At 39.4% G+C, this 23247-nt stretch overlaps 3 protein-coding genes across 3 annotated transcripts; 1 reads left to right on the forward strand and 2 right to left on the reverse strand.

The window, feature by feature from the left end:
- Nucleotides 1-421: 421 nt before the first annotated feature.
- Nucleotides 422-2520, reverse strand: LOC115886985. Its single transcript, XM_030906313.1, has 2 exons — nt 542-2520; nt 422-490 (listed from the first exon to the last, which is right to left on the reverse strand). Exons 1-2 carry the CDS (start codon nt 2156-2158, stop codon nt 422-424), a joined length of 1686 nt encoding a protein of 561 aa, XP_030762173.1. The 5' UTR covers nt 2159-2520.
- Nucleotides 2521-15640: 13120 nt separating this feature from the next.
- LOC115886987 lies at nt 15641-16306 on the reverse strand. Its single transcript, XM_030906314.1, has one exon. The coding sequence runs from the start codon at nt 16304-16306 to the stop codon at nt 15641-15643; it is 666 nt and encodes a 221-aa protein (XP_030762174.1).
- Nucleotides 16307-17768: 1462 nt separating this feature from the next.
- LOC115886988 lies at nt 17769-18836 on the forward strand. Its single transcript, XM_030906315.1, has one exon. It carries the CDS (start codon nt 17769-17771, stop codon nt 18834-18836), a length of 1068 nt encoding a protein of 355 aa, XP_030762175.1.
- Nucleotides 18837-23247: the final 4411 nt, after the last annotated feature.

Raw genomic sequence — 23247 nt, forward strand, 5'->3', positions numbered from 1 at the left:
ATTCAAAGTAAAATCAGTTCTACAACTTCATCAGTCGGGAAGGGGTTTTTTTTTTAGATACTGTTTAGATGACTGTTGATCCTCCTCTTAACCAACATCCATCAGCCCAGGATTCAGGTGATTTGAACAGGATGGTATACATCTACATTTGCAATCCTGTGATCGCATGCCGGAGTGTTCCACATCTGGAACAGAACAAAAGAAATCTTCTTTGACATACACCACGGTAGGTGGGGTTTCCACATCGCCAACAAACATTCTTCTCCACTGGAACTCGATCAGAGTTTTTTAAGCAATACATCTTTGGAGTCAGAAAACTTGTTAGTTTGACGTCTGCGGAACTCTTCTACAGGACTCTGTAGACTCGTTTTTATCGGAAGGCGACTGCCTTTAGAAACGGAGGCTTGACATTGGCCTTTCCTCAACTTCTCGGTGTTTGTTCAACATTTTTCTTCGGGTTTACTTGTAAACCTTCGGCGGAGCTTCGGATCTTTAAACTTGACATGACATTACAAGACGAAACCACCGATTCTGCACTCACCAACTTAGCATTCAATCGGATCTGTCGGGTTCGTAAATCAATCTGGAAGTCATGTTTGCCCAGAATATCCATACCAATAATCATATCCGAAACTAAGTCTTTTAGACTGTGGAAAACCTCATTCAGAGACTGCTCTCCTACTTGGATTTTCATCCTAAATGCTGTGCTAATGGACTCCGTGGCACCATTAGCAAGTCTCGCTCCTTTTACCGTGGGTTTGACAGGAATTGCCTTGGAAGTTTGGCACTGTTCTGTCAATTTCTTTCCAATATAGGAATGGGCAGCTCCAGTATCCAGGAGTGCCAAATAGTCGGTGTTCCGGTAGCGAATCTTCACAACAGGACGAATTTCTTGACGTATGATTTGTGGTAATTCTTCAACAATCTCCGTTGGTGAATAATGTTGTTCCTGGGATATTTCTGTGCGGTTTGGTTCCCGCTTTCTTGGGCTCACACATGGACAATTCCTAGAAAGAACACCTGTCTTTTTGCATCGGGAACAAAAGATTTTGGGCTCGGATGTGCACTGTCTGCGGAAGTGTCCTGTCTGTCCACATCTCCAACAGATTGCTTCTGAAGTCTGTTTTGCAGAGTTCGGCGCTCTATACGGATATCTTGAAACACGGGGAGTAACAGACACATGTCTCTGTTTACTCTGAGACGGCGATTGGCTCTGGATAACCATCAGGTTGCTCCTGGCTCCAGCATGCTCATTTTCCAGCCTGTCTCGCCGAGGCGTATTATTCGGTCGGGCTTCGACATCGGACGGTGCATAAGTACGGGACGATCGCTGCAGTTCCTGATTAAGCAGTTCAAACTCCTTGGTTATTCTTGAGAACGATGAAATATCGTGAAAATCTCCTCTTCGGACATACTGACGAAATTCAGGTAACAAATTTCTGTACAACCACTGCAATTCTTGATTCAGAGAGATGCTGCCATGTCTGCGGATCAACGTTTGAAGATCAGTGATGTACGCCGTGACAGACTCGTTATGTCTTTGCACTCGACGACTTATCTTCGCCTCTAGGTCCACCTCATAATTTACTGGATAATAAAAAATTTTAAATTCTCCAGTAAATTCTTCCCAGGTCCTGTAATTTACTCGGTTATTGCGGTACCAGAGCGCAGCTTCTCCTTGCAAAACTTCTGGCAAATGTGGCAATAAACGATCCGGATGTATATTCTGTGCTATACAAATTTCTTCCAGTCTCTCTAAGAATGTTACAGGGTCCGAGCGACCATTAAATGTCACCCCCCATTTGTAAACTTGTATAGGATTAGTATTAAAACTATTTGACATACCTGGATTTATCGGCAGAGGGACAGGCTGTGAAGTAGAAGTATAGACCACCGGAGAAGGCACTACACGTCCAGCAATGTATCCACTCGAGGTTGCTGTCACTGTAGTTGTCACTGTCGTAGTGGTCAGGGTGGCTGTAGAGCTCACTGTCGGTACAACAGCACTATTTCCAGGAAATCCAAAAGGCTTTGAGACCGGCTGAGGACTCACCTGTCCTTCTCTAATGAATCTCACTATCCTTCTTCGCATCTCCTCAACAGTCCCGGTACAATCCAATCCGAAAAAAATCCGAAAAAAATCTTCCTCAGTTTCCATATCGCTCTAGATTTCACTAGTCTTTAACTCAGAAGCACTGAGACTTTACTGTCTCTAGAGGTACTTATGCTCGACGGTTGTTACTTTCTTTTCACCTCCTCTCACACTGTTTCCATAGCTTTCTCGCTTTTACTAGCTTTACCCGGTTTTCCTGGTACTTTTGACGGTTCAATCTTCAAAACAATCAAGTCCCTATGCTTGGGCGCCATTTTTGTAAGAGTCTCAATTTATTTTTCTTTGGTTCAGTGAAAAATAAATAGCCTTACTGGCGTACAGTAGTAAATTTAAATCTCTCGGGCGCCACCTCTGTTATTTATAGTGGAAGAGGTCCACGTTTCGCCAATACGGGTAGCTTTTATACAGTGGAGAAACCAGGGAGTGATGAAATGAAAAGAAATAAAACACACAGTTAACCATAACATAACATTAAGGCTTTATTTAATTAATTAACTATATGCTAAATACCCCAGGAAGTTTCACGACTTTACATTGTAATGAAAGTGAAAGAAAATTTATAATTAATGACTCGTAAAATAAAATTTACAACAATCGAGCACCTCTAGAGTTTTGACCGTATAATCTCGATATGCAACTCACTGTCCGATTTTATCACGCGAATTCAAAGCGCGGTTTTGACATGACGTCCTAGTAAATAAAACGACGCGAGTTTCTAACCGGCGTCTAACTTAACGGCGTCCTAGTAAAGCACAGACAGGTACGTACCGGGCGATATACTCTTTTTATAACCCGACTTTCTAAACGTCGGCGACGTCGTTACAGACGTCCCGGGATAAACAAACGCGAGCCCTGGATCGTTCGCCGTAGAACGAAACGGCGTCCTGTGGGATAATTACGCACCCGAGCCCTGAATCGTGCGCAGTAGAACGAGACGGCGTCCTGTGGGATAGATAGGCACGCGAGCCCTGGATCGTTCGCAGTAGAACGAAACGGCGTCCTGTGGGATAGATACGCACGCGAGTCCTGGATCGTTCGCAGTAGAACGAAACGGCGTCTCGGTTAGTCGCCTGGATAAGCACAGTCCACACCGCCCGGTCAGGACCACCTCGGGATGTCGGCGAGATCCCACGGCGCTCCTGATGAGAATACGGGAACTACAGAACCAGTCTCGGGATGGACGAGATCCTGCCTTAGCTCCAAGGATATTCGCGCCCGTATATTTGTTGTACTACCTTAACCGCTATCTGTCTCCCTTTTAACCAAAAGAAATCGGTCTTCGCGTCCACGGGATCCGGACAAAATGCCTCAACCTTGCATGTATTTTTACTTCTATAGTAGGACAGTTGACACCTTGAGCGGATACAAGTCTGGTTAAATTTTACGTACGCGCGTTTCGGAACAAGATGCCTCTACCTTGCACGTATTTTTACTTCTACAGTAGGACACGAGACACCTGGAGCGAATTTAACTATCTCTATCTCCCTTATTCTATAACGCGTTAAGGCAGTAAAACAAACCGTATTAACAATAAAAAGAAAACGACCTACTCTCGATCACTTTGGCGGCTGGACTTACCTTCTTCAGAGCGGCAACGGCGGCTGGCAGCAGGGTACTTGGCAGGGCACTCCGGGCTCGAACTTCACTGTTCACGTGCGATCACACCACTGACTACCTGGCGCTCTCGCTGCCAGGGTATACTCAAACGACCCTCCCTCCCACTCGACCGGTACTGGTAGGGCCAGCTTCTCGGCTGCCGTACCGAACTATAGCGAGTAACGCCGATCAAAACTCTATTACAATATGGTCATTAAATATCTAACGCCTTTAATTCAACAGTAAGAACATTAATGAAGTTCATTACCATAATGAGTTAACAATAAAATACATTGCCTAACCTTGTTTACAGAAAAGGTCCCTATTATTTAAGTACAGTATACGGGGTGTCCCAGAAATGAGCCCCAAAATTTATGAACTTCATTACACTACCGAAGTGGTCCAGAATTAGTAGTCGTAAACAAACCAATTATTTTCATTAGTTTCACAACAAATCTGTGTTTTTTATTTCTATGCTAATAAAATTATACTAAATAATTTTGAGTGAATAGTGAACTATCTAGATCCGATTCATAACATCGTACCCGCGAAAAAATACATACTTTCGGTAAAAATTATAGCAAGACCGGCGATGCCGGCTGTGTATCCGGGCTAGGAAGAAATTGGGGAATTTATATAAAAACATAATTAATAGTGTTAGTGTATAGTGTTAAACCAACGTAAGTGACGTGTATTTTTATGTAAAACAGTTTTCGTTTCTTTATTTTTACTTTGTGAAATAAAAAATTCCGCGACATTGTTCTGTGCCTGTGCCTTGAAGCAGCAATTATAATAAGTCCTCAGGATCTGTCTACATTCTCTTTCCCAACAATATTAACTGTAACTAGGTCACGTCCAAAACCTACAGAACATGCTGTGCCTACAATTTTTCCACATCAACCCTCTAATGGAGCCTCTGTGCATGTTCCCATAAAGAGAAAACGTCCCGATGAAAACAAGATTTGGAAATTCAGGATGAAATAAATATTGAAAAGTATTATTATTATTATGAAATATATATTATTATTATGAAATGGCAATATATTTTAAAGAAATTAAATGAATTTGTACTTTATTTCAGTATTTTATATAAAAAATGAAATCTTTATCTTTTTATTTACGATTTTTACTTGATGAACATCGAACTACAAATTATTTAATGTTAATAGTTAATTCTATCTGATATCCACATTTTTTAAATATGTTAGGAAAATTTTTACAATTATTTTTAATTAAACTTTAAAATGTATTCTGCCGTTATCATATACAATACATTTTCTTAACTTGTCGATAAACATATAGTTTTCAAATTTTTTAATATTTGGAAACTTTTTATCACAGGTATATTATTACTAGTTGCTAAATACTCGCTAACGCAATTTTAGGACACGGTTTTTATTATCTAGATTTTATTTTGTTCATCTTATGCTGTAGTTTATTTCATATTAATATTCGTGCTTTAGATCTAAATTTTAATGCTATTCAATTACTTTAACGCGATAAAAAGTTAATGTTATTTTTTAATACCTTTCTGTATAATATTTTTCATATTTATATCTGGCAAAACTATCAATAAATACTATTATTTATGCAAAAACTATATGCAGTACCACATATGGCACAATACAAAAACCCGACTAGTGCGGTGACGTCACAAATCGATGTCTCTGGCCTGTATGTCATGTTGGTTATGTCAGAGGTTATTTAGAAAGAGCGCTTGGTGTAATTGAACCGCAAATTACGTCAGGCGGTAACGTTATTAGCGGGTGTTGTGTTAAAAATTGACTCGCGCATATCGTAACCATGATAAGGTACGCGTAAATACTGGATGACGCTATTCGGTTTTCCGATATCTCTCTAATAACTGTGCCGGTCAGGCGCTGTGCCTGTGCACAATTTTAGAGGCCATAAGTGGGTGTGCTATGTGCGCAAACTAGTCACCTAATTAGTGCCCGATTCCGAAAATTGGAACCACGAAAAACAATAAAGAAAAAACAAAGATTATAATCTGTATAATCTGTGGCAGCAGTTACATATCTGCCACTATAAATGCTAGTTGGGTTTTTTGAGGTTAGAAAAAAAATGAGACATACTAGCTCAATTCTGATGGGGGTTTTGTTTTAGGTTATAGTATTATACATAAGAAAAACTTTTTTTGATTTTTTCCTACTACATTTTGCTGAATTTTTACGGATTTGCACCAAGTTTTAGAGATTAGAAAAAAAATGAGATGTGATAGCGGATTCGTGCTCAGCGTCGAAAAATACTATATGGTATGATGGTCTGATAAAAAGTATACCTCACTTTTCTTTTTTGTGTGACTGTGTTATTGCCGTGCTAGTGAGTCTGTTGTCTTTCAAGTGAATCCCCGATTCCGTTATGTAGCCCGAAAGATGAACAAAAGAAATTTATCTCAAGTATATTGAAGAGTACCTTAAAATCCCCCAGTCCTTAGCTTATTCCATCGATATATTACATAGTGATCAAAAGATATCACCATCTTTTTAATAGACATTCGATAACACCTATCTGTAATGGATACATATAAAGTACTACAGAATCAGTTAAATTTTATATAAAAAAACATATTTCTGTGTTCGTAGTTGTTCTGAAAATTAGTCGTTTTATTTTATGTGGTTTTAGTCTCATCTTTATCTACAATAAATTAATAATATTGTTACGTTTTTCGTCGGTTCCGTGTGGATAGAAAGTCACAATTTATTTAAACACTATTTATTTAACACTAATGAACAAAAATAATAACGATAAAAGACTTATAGAACTATTTACAAACGATTTATAACTAAGAATTTATTTTGAATTTTAGCGCGTCAACTGTATATTTATAACTGCCCCCTGTAGGCCACGGCCGCCGGCTTTTTATACCGGCAGGTAAAGAACTCTAGAATTGTCCATAGATCGTTAGGTGCGTAGAAGGTTTTCGAATGTTCTCGTATGTACTCGTCCATTCCAGTGGGACTCGATTCTTCTCGAACGAATGAATCATTGCGGTGTCTATGCGATGTTAAGGTCATCCGAGGGCGGGCCATATTGTGAGGTTAGGTCGAGTCCACACCGGCCCGCAACACTGCCCCCTTCTTAGGGCACATGCTCGTCCCGAGATTATACGGTGAATGAAGGTATTTGCAAAGCTGGCCCCTGGTACATTGCGAAGTCTGGTAGAAATAGCAGTCTACAGTTTTCTCTCCCGATCTCAGCTTTGGGTTGTAGCAGCAAACGAGGATCTCGATTCCCGTAAATCTGAACAAGACTTCAATCATGTTCCGGATTGTACGCCAACTCAAACCATCGAGTCCACACGCCAGCTTCGGAATGGCTAATCGTGCAATGTTGTTGTTTAGCAGGGCTTCTCTCAGTTCAATCAGGGTCTTCCATAGATTGAGATAAGTCGGCTTACTCGGGGACCATTCCTTGGTGACCAGGTAGAAGATGTGCCTTGCTTGACCATGTGCATTGTCGGTTAGCCTCAAGACGCTTCCAACCTCTGGATCCTGTCGGCGTAGTTCTCCGACACGCCCAAACTTCTCATTGAACGTCGCAGCGATTCCTCTGGACATCCGCAAATCTCGAGCCACACAATGAGCGAGCGAATAATCAGGAGGCACGGAAAAGAGGTCTCGTTGATCTTCTTTGGTTACACCATAGCGAGCCTTCTCACTGCTGTTGTATCGGGCCATGAAATCGTCAAAGGACATCTCCGAATCAGGGGGATCAAAGCTGCAGGTTCTCACGGTCCCAGCACGATCTTCTATTTCGCCTTGGTAGGGGCTCAAACGGTTGAAATGGACTACCCTCGGTTTTCCTTTTGGCAATTTTCTGATACGGTATACGACGTCATTAATTCTATCCATGACTTCGTATGGCCCTTCCCACGAGGATTGTAGCTTCGGAGATAACCCACGACGTCTCTGCGGGTTATATAGCCACACCAACTTCCCTGGTTGGTATCCTCCATGCTCAGCTTGAATGTCGTAGTGTTCCTTCATTCGGTCACTAGCACTTTGAATATTTAGGCGGACTCTCTGATGAATGTCGTCCATCCTTTGACGTAGTGTGTGGACATAATCTTCTCCGGCGACTTCTTCTCCCGGTCGGCAACCAAATTCAGATCACAAGGTAGGCGCACTTCCCGTCCCATAACGATGCTGGCTGGAGTTTGCCCTGTAGATTCTTGGATGGATGAACGGTAGGTCAACAGGAACAGGTGAAGAAATTTGTCCCAGTCTCTTTGGTGGTCAGAGACTATTTTGGCCAGATAACGGTTGATAGTTCTGTTCATGCGTTCAACCATCCCATCGGATTGTGGATGTAGAGCAGTCGTCCTGGTCTTTCGGATGTTCAGGATTTCACAGACGCCTTGGAACAGATTGGATTCAAAGTTTCTTCCCTGATCTGAATGAAGCTCCATGGGAACACCAAACCTGCAGATCCATTCTTTAACAAGGGCATCAGCAACGGTGGACGCTTCTTGATTTGGCAACGCGTAGGCCTCGACTCATTTGCTGAAGTAATCCATTAGTAGTTATTAGTCCATTATTAGTACCACAATGTATTTGTTGCCATCGTTCGTCTCCGGAAAAGGACAAGCCACGTCGATCGGTATTCGTTCGAAGGGACTGCCAACATTGTACTGGCGCATAGGGGCTTTACCACGCTTTTATGGCCCATTGAGGGCTGCGCAAGTGTCACATTTCTTATACCAGGCCCTCACATCTTCTTTGCAGTTCACCCAGTAGAACCGTTCACGCAGCTTGCCAAGTGTCTTGGTAACACCAAGATGTCCACCGCTGGTTCCATTGTGAACTTCCTCCAAGACTTCTGGGACCCTCTTCTTTGGAATGACGATTTGCCTTCTCTCTTCTTGTCCCTCCGGTCGCTCGATCACACGGCGAAGTAGTCCGTTATCTATTACCAAGGAATTCCACTGGGCCCAGTACGACTTTACGTTCGGCGAATATCTGCAAACTTCTTCCCACGTTGGTCTTTGGCCTGTGTTTTTCCAGTTAATTACTAAACCTAATTCTGGGTCACTGGTTTGGTCATTTGCAAAATCTTCGGGTTGCCAACTATCATTAACCACAGTTGTTCTTAGGAGTTGCACTTCTTTCTCTTCTGCTCGGGAACAATGCGTTACAGTCCTTTAGGGCAAGGTCTTCTGGAAAGTGCGTCGGCATTTCGATGGATTGCCCCAGCTCGATGTTCTGTGTCGAAGTCAAATTCTTGTAATCGTTCAATCCATCTAGCTACCTGCCCTTCAGGATTCTTAAACTGCAACAGCCATTTCAAAAGCAGCATGGTCTGTTCTTAACAAGAACTTTCTTCCATAGAGATACTTGTAGAAGTGTTCCACTGCTTTAACTACTGCTAGTAATTCTCGTCTGGTTACACAGTAGTTCCTTTCCGGTTTTGACAAGGTCTTACTAAAAATAACCAATGACTTTTTCTGACCATCCTGGATCTGGAGACAGAACAGCGCCTAATGCAACATTGTTAGCGTCGGTATCCAATATAAAGTTTCCGTTGCCAAGAGGGGTAGCTAAGTATGGGCGCACTAGTCAGGGCCTTCTTCAATTTTCGAATGCCTCGTCAGAATCTGAGTCCCAAGAGAAACGCCTCGCCTTCGGTAAGTCTGGTCAATGGTTTTGCGATGGTGGCGAAACCCCTGTACATAACGTCGATAGTATGTGCATAGTCCCAAAAAGCTTCGTAGTTCATGTTTATCTTTAGGTATCGGCCACTCTTCCACTGTCTTGGTCTTCTGTGGATCTACCACAACTCCTTGGGAGGGACTACATGGCCCAAGTAGTGTACCTTTTCTTGACACAGATGACATTTCTTGGGGCTAAGTTTCAAACCAGAACTCCCTAGTCGCTTGAAAACTTCTTCCAAATTCTTCAGATGATGGTCAAAGGATTTCCAACCACTATGATGTCATCCAGGTACACTAAACAGGTAGTCCAGGATAGTCCCTTTAACACAGACTCCATTAGTCTCTCAAAGGTAGCTGGCGCGTTGCACAATCCAAAAGGCATGACGGTAAATTGCCACAGTCCGGAGCCCACCGAGAACGCTGTCTTCTCTCTGTCTTTCGGCGCCATGTCGACTTGCCAATATCCACTCTTCAGATCTAATGTAGAGAATATCGTTGACCCCGCCAGTGTGTCTAGAGTATCGTCTATCCTCGGCAGGGGATAGCTATCCTTCTTGGTAACATTATTGAGCTGCCGATAATCAACACAGAACCTGGTGGTACCGTCTTTCTTCTTTACTAGTACTACCGGCGATGTCCACGGGCTGTTAGATGGTTCGATGACACCCTCTTCTTTCATTTCTCGAAGGATTTTGTCAGCTTCTTCACGTTTGGCGAGCGGAAGTCTTCTCGGATTTTGTTTGATTGGTCGTGCATCTCCGGTGTCAATTTTATGTTGTACTAAATTGGTACGACCTCTATCTCCTGCTTCTCCTTTATCAAACACGTCTTGATACTTGATTATTAGGTTTCTCAATTTTCTACTATTTTCGGGAGATAATCCTTTAACGTTTACTAACTCCTTCACCATTTTGTCCGGAATTTTTGAAGTCGAAACTTGGAGGCTTCCACGCTTCGAATGACTGAGGAGCCGAACAACAGTACCCTAAAAGGGTTCCCTTCTTCAAGGATACAGAATAATAATTTGTGTTCATTACTCTCGCCGGTACAGTTTTCTTCGCTCGTAGCAGGGCTTTTCCAACAGCGATCCCCCGTCCTATTTCGCTGTCATGGTTCCTTGGCTCCAACAGAATAATACTCCCATTATTCATTTTATCTTCCAGGCAACCATCCAAAAATATCTCACAGCGCTCAGGGATCGAAACATCTTCTGCTACCACCACGCGAAGCGTCTCCTCACATTTTCGATGTAGAACCACTTCTTCTTCATTTATTTTCAAAATTCCCTGTTTGAAGTTTAGTTCAAAACCTCTAGTGGCCATGATGTCCATTCCGAGAATAAGTTCATCTTCGATATCTGCTACTACCACTGGATGTTCAAAACTGGTGCTCCCAATAACAAAATTAAGGTTTACTTCTCCATGGACAGCAGCAGAGCCCCCCGTAGCAGTACGTAGTCGCCATTGTGTTGTTTTAACCTTCTTCGATGTTTTAAGAATGTCCGGTCTGATAATAGTTTTCGTCGCTCCTGTATCCAACAGCATAGTCCGGAACTCTCCATCAACAAAACCATCCACAAACATGCTGTTGAATTTGTGTTGTAGCGAGGCGACTCGAGCAGTTTTCGTTGGGGCATGTTGGGTACAGGTCGACGTGTGCCCCTTCATTTCGACCCTTAGTAGTTTTCCGACCTCGACGAAGCCGGTTCTTCGTTCTTCTCCTTACAACGGCTTCGCACGTGTCCTACCTGTCCGCAGTTCCAGCAATAATCGGTCCCTTCTTGCCCATGTACTGGTCCATTATCTTCCGAATAATCCCTTCCACGGATTCGTCAGAACATTCGTCGATGGCCCGTACTCTTCCTAAAGACCGAGAACTTTGTTTCGCGGCCTCAAATTCTAGGGCACGTGCTAAAGCATCCACCAAGTGCGTTGGGTGGGCTAGGAGAAGTGCTTGTCTTGTCTCGTTGTCACGTAAGTCGTCGGAGAATGCCTGTACTGCCAACCGCTCCATAACATTCTCTGGCGTAGCAGGGTACGCAAGGCGAACGAGGCGGGCTACGTCGGCTTCAAACTCCTGCAGAGACTCATTTGACTTTTGAATGCGATTTTTTAGCTGGGAATGACATGTTCCAAATGAGCTTGGCCGTACCTCATTTCTAAATGTCGTACCAATTGCTGATAATCTCCCTGTTCCGATGGTGACAATGTCTGCAGAATATCAGTCGCATCTCCTCGCAGTGCGACAGTCAAAGCGGTAGCCTTTTCAGCGATTGTCCATCCGTTCGCTCTCGCAACGGCCTCAAACTGGCAAAAATAATTGGCCCAAGCGGTCTTTCCGTCAAACTGTGGAGGCTTAATAACTGACTTTGAGATATACTTATTTTCGACTAGTTTCGGTGCCTCCGATGTTTCTTGACATTTTGGTGAATTTGCCTTTGCTATTTCTTGTTTTAAAATTTCGATTTTTTTCTGTTAACATCGTCCTCAATCTGTGCTATTTTTGTCTTGTGTATCTATTATCTTTTCTTCTAATTCCTGGAGTTTTCTATTATCTTGTTGTATAAACTTTGTTCTAAATTCAATATTTTATTATTGAAGCTGGCCTGTATGTCTTTAGAATTTTCTGCGATCTTATCTTCTAAATTAACTTCCAAGTCAGTTATTTTACTATTCAAATTGTTCAAGTTGTCGTCTAATTTTTGAGAATTCTCTGTCATTTTATCATTCAAACTGTCTTTTAATTTTTGTAAGGACGAGTCAAGGTCACCTTCCAGCTCAAAGCAAAATGTTTCAGGATCCTCACCTTCCTCCACCAAAACGTCTCTCAGTCTGGCTTGCAAAATGCTTTTCTTTCCATCTGTCTCGCACTCTCTCTCTTCCAGTATGCATTTTAATTCCGACACTTTCAAGTCTTTCAACAATTTTTTCAGAGCCATGGTCAGTCTTTTTATTTTTCTTGTCTATCACACACGCCACACTTGACACCAATTGTTACGTTTTTCGTCGGTTCCGTGTGGATAGAAAGTCACAATTTATTTAAACACTATTTATTTAACACTAATGAACAAAAATAATAACGATAAAGACTTATAGAACTATTTACAAACGATTTATAACTAAGAATTTATTTTGAATTTTAGCGCGTCAACTGTATATTTATAACTGCCCCTGTCAGGCCACGCCGGCTTTTATACCGGCAGGTAAAGAACTCTAAATTGTCCATAGATCGTTAGGTGCGTAGAGAAGGTTTTCGAATGTTCTCGTATGTACTCGTCCATTCCAGTGGGACTCGATTCTTCTCGAACGAATGAATCATTGCGGTGTCTATGCGATGTTAAGGTCATCCGAGGGCGGGCCATATTGTGAGGTTAGGTCGAGTCCACACCGGCCCGCAACAATATGATAGATACTTAGTAAGAAAATCGCCTAATTGATAATACAGGAAAATTAATATTAACATTTAAAAAGGTACTTAAATTGAATTGAGTATCTTGACTTAAGGGTAATTATATTGATTTAAGTCATTTTACTGACTTAACTGGCATATCATCATGATTTAAGTCAAAAATATAGACTTAAGTCATAAAACTTAAATAACGTTATATCGATTCAAGTCTTTACAAAAATGACTTAACTTGAAATAAAACGATTTAAGTCAAAGACTAAATCGACCTAAATCGTTTGAACTTTATGTTGAATTTGACTTAAGGCTTAAATAATTCTGATTTAAGAAATGACTTAGGACTTAAGCCTTAAGTCTTTTTAAAACTGACTTGTCGCAGCTCTGTACATATCACCTCTTAAAATATTTGCACTTATTTAAGACACCCTATATATTACTACCTATTACTTCATATACGACCAGTGGCGTAGCTACCTAGGGGCTAGGCGGGGCAGTGCCCTCAAGCTCAGGGGGCCCTCGAATCCTTACCAGAAGTCTCGATCGAACTGAACTTTTGGAAATTTCTCCCATTTTCAAAATAAATATGTCAGGTTGCAACCCCACTTTAATCATGACAACTCAGTTGAGAGGAATTCAAAAGTTAGGCCTAGGGAATTCCCCTAAATTCTTTCTGTAGGTTGGCAGTGTTGTCAGTTTGACGGATAGTGATATGTGCGTTTCATTATTGTAAGGAAATAATGAGCAAATATGGAGTGCTAGAATGCGACCTAACGGAAGCAATGTTATTATTCTTTACAATTCCTGTCACTTCTGCAGCAGCTGAAATGTAATTTAGCAAATTAAAAATAATAAAAAATTATTTAAGAAATAATATGGGCCAAACTTGACTCCGACATTTATCGCTAATAGCAATTGAAAACAAAACCGCATCAAGCCTGGATTTAAACGACGTCATTGATACTTTTGCGAAAACTAAAGCTAGGAAAAAATTGTAAATATAATTGTTGGTAGGCCCGACCTTTATATAATAAGCCTTTTCGTTTTATTAGCCAAACCTACACCAAGTATTAATTGTAATTTATGTTGTTACTGTTTAATATTTTTATTACCTGCTCTGCAGTGCACAAAAAAACCTTAAGTAGCTTAGCATTTTTTAAGTATTTGTATATTTCATATTTTTATTTGATAAAACCAGTTTAACATAGCATATGGGGCCCCATTTTTTAATTTGCCCCAGGGCCCTTGGTTATGTAGCTACGCCACTGTATACGACGTAAGTCTAATGTCTACTACTGCTTACAATGTACGATATAGTTGTTAAATTTAAACACGTACTTTCAGATGAATTATGAGTATCGAGTCAATGGAATCAACGAGCAGTTTATTGAGCATAAAACGAATGGAAGTATATTTGCGAACGTTATAGGGTGGCTGCTACCGCTTCGTGTTAAATTTTCCGGTCAACTGGCCACATTTTGTGTGAAAATCGTTCATTAGTCAATATATCTTTAACCCCTAACTGCTATGATGCGGTTATGACTGCTAAAGGCTATACTGGGTGACCCACTATTCCGAAATAAATTCGTACTGTGTTCTATGCAAGAGTTTTTCATTAGTAATACCACAAGATTTTAAATTATTTCTGGAAATTTTTTCATTCAAGAGTTCATGGGATTGTGTTGAAATTTCAACCATTTAAATTTTGCTAGAGATTTGTACTATAATTTACAAAATGTTTTCAATCTCTAAAGAATCTTGAGATTGGAAATTAAAAAAAAAAATATATATATATATATATATATATATATATATATATATATATATATATATATATATATATATATATATATATATATATATATATATATATATATATATATCAAAGTTGTATTTTATATATACAATCAAAGTTGTATTTTTTCTAATGGAACGCCCTATATATTAATTGATTTTCGGATTCTAGGGAAAAAATAAAGTTGAGTTTTATTAAAGAAGCATATACCTAAAATCTAAGGATTTTGACATATTTCACATTTTGTGAAAATGAAGAGTAAATTTTAAATTTTGATAATAGCTACCTAAATTTTATTTGACTTTTTTTGTTATTTGCCTGATATTTAATTACAGTAACCACAAAGCAAATTGTATGTTAAAGCAAATTGAAATTTGACCCGAAAAGTTATACAGGGTGACTCAAAATTAATATGGAATATTAGTCACTTTTATAAGCAAGTTACTCCTTTATTTTAAATGGAACACTCAGTATATTTTTCCGGTATTCAATGGGGAATTTATATTTCTTCAAAATATTATTAAGGTTGCCCACCCCTCAGACAAAAATTTTCCTTGATATATTAATTTTTATGATTTTGCGTCAATAGATCTTTATTATTTGAAAAAATCTAGGGTGGCTGTGTGATATACCTTTTGTTAATTTAACAAAAATTAAAGATTGTAGAGTAAAGTACTCAACGGTCACGAACTAATAAAATCATATCAATTCCCTCTGATGTAGGATAAGTTTGCATTTTCGGCAAATTTCTGAGAATTTTTTTTGTGTTTTAACTGACACAAAATGATAACTAGTTGTTAAAGTTGGACTAATTAGACAGCTATGTTGAAGTAACGTCAGACATATCACAGCTACCTAGATTTTATCAAATAATAAAGATCTACTCAGATCAAATCACGTAAATGAAAATATCTCGGAAAATCTTTGTTTGAGGGGTAGGCAACCTTAATAGTGAAGAATTTTGGTTTTTCGGGTTATTAGGCCGTCGTCGGTTAGAATTGCTTCCTAACGTTTCGCTAGCACGAGTGGCTAGCATCTTCAGAGGTGTGTTTGCTCCGATTGCTCACACTAGACTGATGCCTCCGCGTCGGCGTAGCGCGTATTTATGCGTCGGTGGAGGGGGCGTGGCTTGTTCGGGTGGTAGTTCTTCCGGAACTGGTCTACTTCTCTGTGCTGCTACTTTGGTCCTAGATATAGCTGGATGCCAAATTCTGTTAAGGTAGAAAGTTTCTTCCTTCCTGTTGAAATTATTTGGATGTTTGTGAATTTCAACAGCTTCCCTGACCAGACGAGGATGATATCCAGATGTTGTGGCAATGACTTGGGTGTCTTCGAATTGGATTTTGTGATCACCATCTCTTAGAGCATGTTCTGCTACGGCTGACTTCTCTGTTTGCCCTAATCTGCAGTTTCTCTTGTGTTCCGTAAGTCTCGTTCCTACTGAGCGTTTGGTAGTTCCAATATATACGCTACCGCAGGAACAAGGTATACGGTAGATCCCTGCAGAGGATAATGGTTCTCTTTTGTCTTTTGCTGGTCTTAAACAGTCCCTTATTTTTCGGGTAGGTTTGTATATGGTTTTGATGTTATGCTTCTTGAGAACTTTACCAATCCTATCGGTGACCTGGGAAACATATGGAAGGAAGGCCTTATTAATGATGTTTTCCCTGTTCATTGGCGTCAGGTCTCCTCTGCCTAGGTGCCAGCGCCGCCTTTTTTTCTCTGTCATTATAGCCATTGGCAAGAAAGGCTTTATTTAAATGGCTTAGTTCCTCTTGGATGTGTTCCTTAGCACAAATGCGTCTTGCCCTATTTGCTAATGTTCCGTTAATCCCCTATTTTTGGCTTGGATGGTGATTTGACAGTTTGTGCAAGTACCGGTCTGTATGAGTGGGTTTTTGATACACCGTGTGATCCAAATGGTCGCCATTTCTTTTGACAAGCACATCGAGGAAGGCCGGTTGGTTGTTTACTTCGGTTTCCATGGTAAATTTTATGCTCGGGCTCTGCGAATTAAGGTGATGAAGGAAGTCATCTAGGCTGTCACGTCCATGTTTCTAAACAACAAATGTATCGTCCACATAACGAAACCATACAGCGGGCTTCAGAACGGCTGACTCTAGCGCTTTTTCTTCAAATCTCTCCATAAAGAAATTAGCAATTATTGGGCTGATTGGGCTGCCCATTGCGACACCTTCTGTTTGTTCGTAATAATTGCCGTTCCATAAGGAATAGATACCAGTCAGACACACTCGGAAGAGCTCCGCGATGTCAGGTGGGAATGATTCCTTGATTAGATCCATTGACTCGCCTAGGGGTACTCTCGTGAATAGAGATACCACATCGAAGCTTACCATGATGTCAGATGGTTCCAGTTTTATATCTTTTAGCTTTTGGACGAAATGCGTTGAGTCCTTCACATAAACGGTCAACATATTGAGAACTGCTAAGGCTCCGACCGGTACTTACACAAACTATCAAATCACCATCCAAGCCAAAAACAGGGGATTATCGGAACATTAGCAAATAGGGCAAGACGTATCTGTGCTAATGAACACATCCAAGAGGAACTAAGTCATTTAAATAAAGCCTTTCTTGCCAATGGCTATAATGACAGAGAAATAAAGGCGGCGCTGGCACCTAGGCAGAGGAGACCTGACGCCAATGAACAGGAAAACATCATTAATAAGGCCTTCCTTCCATATGTTTCCCAGGTCACCGATAGGATTGGTAAAGTTCTCAAGAAGCATAACATCAAAACCATATACAAACCTACCCGAAAAATAAGGGACTGTTTAAGACCAGCAAAAGACAAAAGAGAACCATTATCCTCTGCAGGGATCTACCGTATACCTTGTTCCTGCGGTAGCGTATATATTGGAACTACCAAACGCTCAGTAGGAACGAGACTTACGGAACACAAGAGAAACTCTCTGATGCTAGCCACTCGTGCTAGCGAAACGTTAGGAAGCAATTCTAACCGACGACGGCCTAATAACCCGAAAAACCAAAATTCTTCAAACGATGGCCGCGAAAGCCTAAACTACTACATTAAACGGCTCTACGGGGAGGAGCTATTCAGATTGTACCAACGCCTGGACAAGACACGGAAGCGAAAAGCTCACTTGCTATCATCGCTTGCTTTTCTGTGCCGCTGCCGAGACCAAAACGTAATACCAGGATTTCTCAAAATGAAGAGGGTATTCTCATCTACTCAGGCAAATCGCCTTTACACCAGGATGGAGAAAAATTTTCTTCGTGAGAGGATTCATACATCTAGACGAGACTTAGCAAAGGTAGACAGGGAATTGATCGACCTATTTTATATCCTTACCGCCAACATGCAACCTGTAGACTGGGACAAGATTGACGGAATAACATACCAAAATATGCAAAATGAATTGGAAAGAACATCAGCTCGCCAGAAGATCAAATATGAAAAACTGCAACCAAAAACCAAGCCGGAATATAGGATATCTCTTGAACCTGCTCGAACCGTGGTGAATCTCACAGATAAGACCCTTACGACATCAGAAGTAACATTATTAGCGAAGGGAGGAAACTTTGCCATAACACCGAAAGTGGTTCCAGTGGAAGACATTATTGCCGGAACAGAAGCTGCCATACGTAACCTTCCTAACAGTATCGCAGACGAAATCCGATTTGAAACGGTCAACATATTGAGAACTGCTAAGGCTCCAAAAAGTAATCTGTCTAGGGAAGAACATCAGGCTCTAAAATCGCTGAATGCTGACAAGGACATTCTGGTCTTACCGGCAGACAAGGGGAATGCTACGGTAGTAATGAAGTCTGAGGATTATAGGTCCAAAATCGAGGATCTACTGGAGCCCCAGACTTATAAGTTACTGAAGAAGGATCCTACTGCCTTAATTGTCAGAAACACCAACAGACTCATCAAGGCCTCCTCACTCCCGGAACATCTGAAATCAAAATTAATTAACTCGGAAGCTCAACCACCACGCCTTTATGGACTACCAAAAATTCATAAAGCTAGTGTCCCACTTAGACCGATAGTGAGTGCTCCAGGATCGCCTACTTACAACTTAGCTAAATACTTGACTACGATCCTACAACCGAAAGTCGGCAACACAAACTCTTATGTGAAGGACTCAACGCATTTCGTCCAAAAGCTAAAAGATATAAAACTGGAACCATCTGACATCATGGTAAGCTTCGATGTGGTATCTCTATTCACGAGAGTACCCCTAGGCGAGTCAATGGATCTAATCAAGGAATAATTCCCACCTGACATCGCGGAGCTCTTCCGAGTGTGTCTGACTGGTAGCTATTTCTTATGGAACGGCAATTACTACGAACAAACAGAAGGTGTCGCAATGGGTAGCTCAATCAGCCCAATAATTGCTAATTTCTTTATGGAGAGATTTGAAGAAAAAGCGCTAGAGTCAAAATTCACAAACATCCAAATAATTTCAACAGGAAGGAAGAAACTTTCTACCTTAACAGAATTTGGCATCCAGCTATATCTAGGACCAAAGTAGCAGCACAGAGAAGTAGACCAGTTCCGGAAGAACTACCACCCGAACAAGCCACGCCCCCTCCACCGACGCATAAATACGCGCTACGCCGACGCGGAGGCATCAGTCTAGTGTGAGCAATCGGAGCAAACACACCTCTGAAGATGCTAGCCACTCGTGCTAGCGAAACGTTAGGAAGCAATTCTAACCGACGACGGCCTAATAACCCGAAAAACCAAAATTCTTCAAACGATGGCCGCGAAAGCCTAAACTACTACATTAACCTTAATAGTATTTTGAAGAGACATAAATTCTCCATTGAATGTCGGAATAATATACTGGGTGTTATGTTTGGTTTGGAGAGTAACATGCTTTTAAAGGTGAGCAATGTTCAATATTAATTTTGTCTCACTGTATAACATTTTGGATCAAGTTTTAATTTGATTTAAATATTAGGATATACCGGGTAAATTCCAATTTAGGTAGATTTTATTGCAATTTAAAAATTGTTCTTTATTTCTAGAAAATGTTAAATATGTCAAAAACCTTACCTTTTAGTCATATACTTCTCTTATAAAACCCACCGTTATTTTTCTCCCAGAATCCGAAAATTAATTAATATATAGGCTATTCCATTACAAAAAATACAACTTTGATATGTAACTTTTTTGGGGACACCCTGTAGAACTCTCTATATTTTTAAAAAGTGCTCTGAATTCACTTACACATGCTCACATAATTTCATGACAATACAAACTGTCATTCTCTTTGGAGACTCCGCGGCGCGGCGTATGAGAGGCGCCACCTTGTATATGAAGATTAAACTTAAGAAGAAAGAAAAATTTAACTTTATATAATCTGAAACATAAAATTAGTTGCAGTATCTCCAAGTGATTTTTTTTAATTTACCGTATTATGTGTATAAGTTCCTATGTTCCCATATCAGATTAGAAATATACGAAAATCTTACTATTTTACATATTATTTCTCGCTGTTCTTATAGTTCGCTAAGTTGACTTTAATTGAATCAAAACTATCTCGAAGTTAAATCTCGAATTTATATGAACTTGTTGAACTATCTCAATTTGAAATTCTTATTAACTCCTTGCACCTGCATCATTTCTATCTAAGCTACTTTAGTTGAAGTTTCACTATATCTTTTATTTGCTCTGAAAATAAAGAATTGGAATTATTAACTTTATCCCCTGATGTTTGATTTTGTCCGTCTCATTAGACTTTTTTAATATTATTAAATATTTTTTATATAATCTCAATTAGCTACATAATTATTTCTTGAAAAAGATATTTGTTGTATAAAAAGTGCTGCAAAACAAACGCATTAGTACAGGGTGTCCCACTAAGAATAGCTCTCGGCTGTATCTCGGAAAGTATTAGTCGTAGGGCTTGTGGAAAAAAATATTTATAACTAAAGAGACTATGAAAAATTGCTGGAAATTATTTTCAAGTTTATAGCTAGAGAGATAGCTTTATAGATCTAACAATCGTCGCTAGAGGGCGTAACTGTTATGGAAAATAACAAAATGGTATTTTTAAGAGATTTTGCCTAGATACGATGTACTATAAATAATAGCTTCATAATCTTCAATAAATTTAGGATCTTTTTTGTTAGAACCATTTTCCCCTATCTTCTAAAATAAAGTGGTGGGGGAAGGTTAGATCTCTTTTTATTTAAATGTTAATAACTCCGGACTGGATAATCGGAATCCAACAAGTGAGAGCTCGTTTAAAAGATCGTTTCTTACCCTATATAATACCACATAAACAATAAAAATAAGCTTTTGAACGTAGACGCTAGGGGGCGCTGTCTTACAATTTAACAAACATTACGCGTTTTTTTTAAATTTTAGCTGATACCAAAGGGTAATAAAAGCTTAAAAAGTCAGCGAAAACCGCATATTGATATCTTTTTTCAAACCAAAGTTATTAGCAAAGTTATAATAAATACAAAAAATATGCCCTTAATTACTTTCTTTTTCTAACACGGTATCACTAGCCCCCTTGATTATGACCATTCTAATAAAATAATAATCTAAGATAAAAAAGATTATTTTATTCAAAAAATCGAGAATAGTACCAGAATACCATAATAAAGTACGTCTGCTGGATCTGTGTCTATGAAAGGAATGCAGACAAAAAACATTTAAATAAATAGCAATTATATTTTGTACGTCGACTTGACGAGTAGGTCACCGCAAATCGCTCCGCCCACTCACTTTATTGGCTACTTGCAAATTTGTCGAATTTTTATTGATGGGACGCGTCGTCTATTTTTTTTACGAAAAAATCGAGAGAATATCGTTTCCCCTCTCACGGATACCCCGTAGCTACAGAACGGACAGACGTACTGTACTGGGAGTTACATGTGGCCATTTCCGCCACACCTGCAACCGCACAGAAGATCTTCCCATGAGACCTGCTGATCATGCTTTTATTGATAAGTTTTCCTTTTAAGTTAATGTTCATTATTAATTCATTCTTTTGTCTGATTTCGTACGTACAACATTCACGCTGTATACTTTTAAATAAATAATTGTTTTTTAAAAAGACTTTCCTTCCGTCGAACAACATAATTGGCGCAGTCGGTAGGATACGTGCGACGGCATTTCTGTGTTTTTCGAGCATCTTTTCGGGTCAGTTGTGTCGTTTCGTGGTTTCAACCCCTAAGCGCGTATCGAAGAAGAACCTCGACGGCAGCAAAGTGCAGCACCCACAACGAGTCGCAAAAGGATCGAGAAAGGAGAAGAAAACACCACAGCATCAAAACTGTAAGTGCCTTTTCCTTTTTGCCTCTCCGAACCCTCTGGTTAAGGTTTTTCGGTAGGGATAGTTTTCACACAATTTCGCAGCTATTGGGAGCAGTAGTTTTAAGAAAAACGAAAAAAAAATTAAATCAATTAAGAAATCATTTATCGATTTAAAAAATAAATCAAAAATCAATATAATTGGAAAAAATAATTTATCGATTTTAAAAAATATATTATTATTCAATATAATAAATTTTTTATAATCAATACATAAATAATTACTTTATCTTTAGTTTTAAAATTAAGTTTATTTAAAAATACATGACCGAATTAGAGGAAATTATAGGAAAATTAGATAGTTTATCATTTTCTCTACAACAATCAAACAAAATCGCTTCTTCTTCTATACCATCTAAAAAAATGACTGAATCAAAGCTTAACTGGGAATTTTTTAAATCCAAAATGGATAATATTAAACCGTACGATGGAGACAGTAATACTCTCAATAAATTTATCAATAGATGTGAAAGTATTTTTAATAGTTACAAAAATTTAAATGATGCCGAACTTAATCAACATATTCTTGAATCAATTCAAGAAAAATTGATTGACAAGGCAGAGATTATGGTCGGTAATCGAGCCGAATTAACCGATTGGAATAGTCTTAAGACCGCTTTGATTCAATCATTCTCAGATCGAAGAGATCTGGACTGTTTAATACAAGAGTTAACTCGAACTCACCCTGATAAGCACGAAAATATAATAGCTTTTGGCAACAGATTACAAATTTTACGAAGTAATGTGGTACAACGTTTCAGTAACGATACCACTTTGTCACGCCAAGAAAAACTTTGCCTTTTCTTATCTCGACAAAACTGCTTTAAATACGTTTATCGCAGGCTGTAGTGGTACTTTAAAGAATAATATACATATAAAAAAACCAACAAGTTTAGAAGATGCGATGGCCTATGTGATCGAATTTGAAAATTTTGAAAGGTTATATGGAAAATGTAATAGTGATTTTTATAAATCACAAAAGCCAAATTTTAATAATCCACCTAATTATTTTAATAATAATCAACAAAATCAATTTAATTCCAGAAATAACCATTTTAACCATTCAAATAATTTCAATAATTTTAAGCCACCCAGTAATTTTGCTACTCGTAACCCTTAAAATAATAATCATAATAACAATTTTGGTAATCAACAACCCTTACAATCAAAATTCGAGTGGTCATCACAACCGATAAATATTCAAACACAAAATGTACCACCTAGACGATTTCCTACAAATCGCGAAGTATTTGGACCGCCACAGGATGTATTTAAACCACGACCTATACCACCGAGTCAACTACCGAAACCCGAGCCGATGTCGACGACGTCGCGTATTCCTAGTATGAATA

Source organism: Sitophilus oryzae, unplaced genomic scaffold (genome assembly GCF_002938485.1).
Source record: "Sitophilus oryzae breed Bouriz unplaced genomic scaffold, Soryzae_2.0 scaffold_54_pilon_pilon, whole genome shotgun sequence".
In the NCBI taxonomy this organism is placed as follows: domain Eukaryota; kingdom Metazoa; phylum Arthropoda; class Insecta; order Coleoptera; family Curculionidae; genus Sitophilus; species Sitophilus oryzae.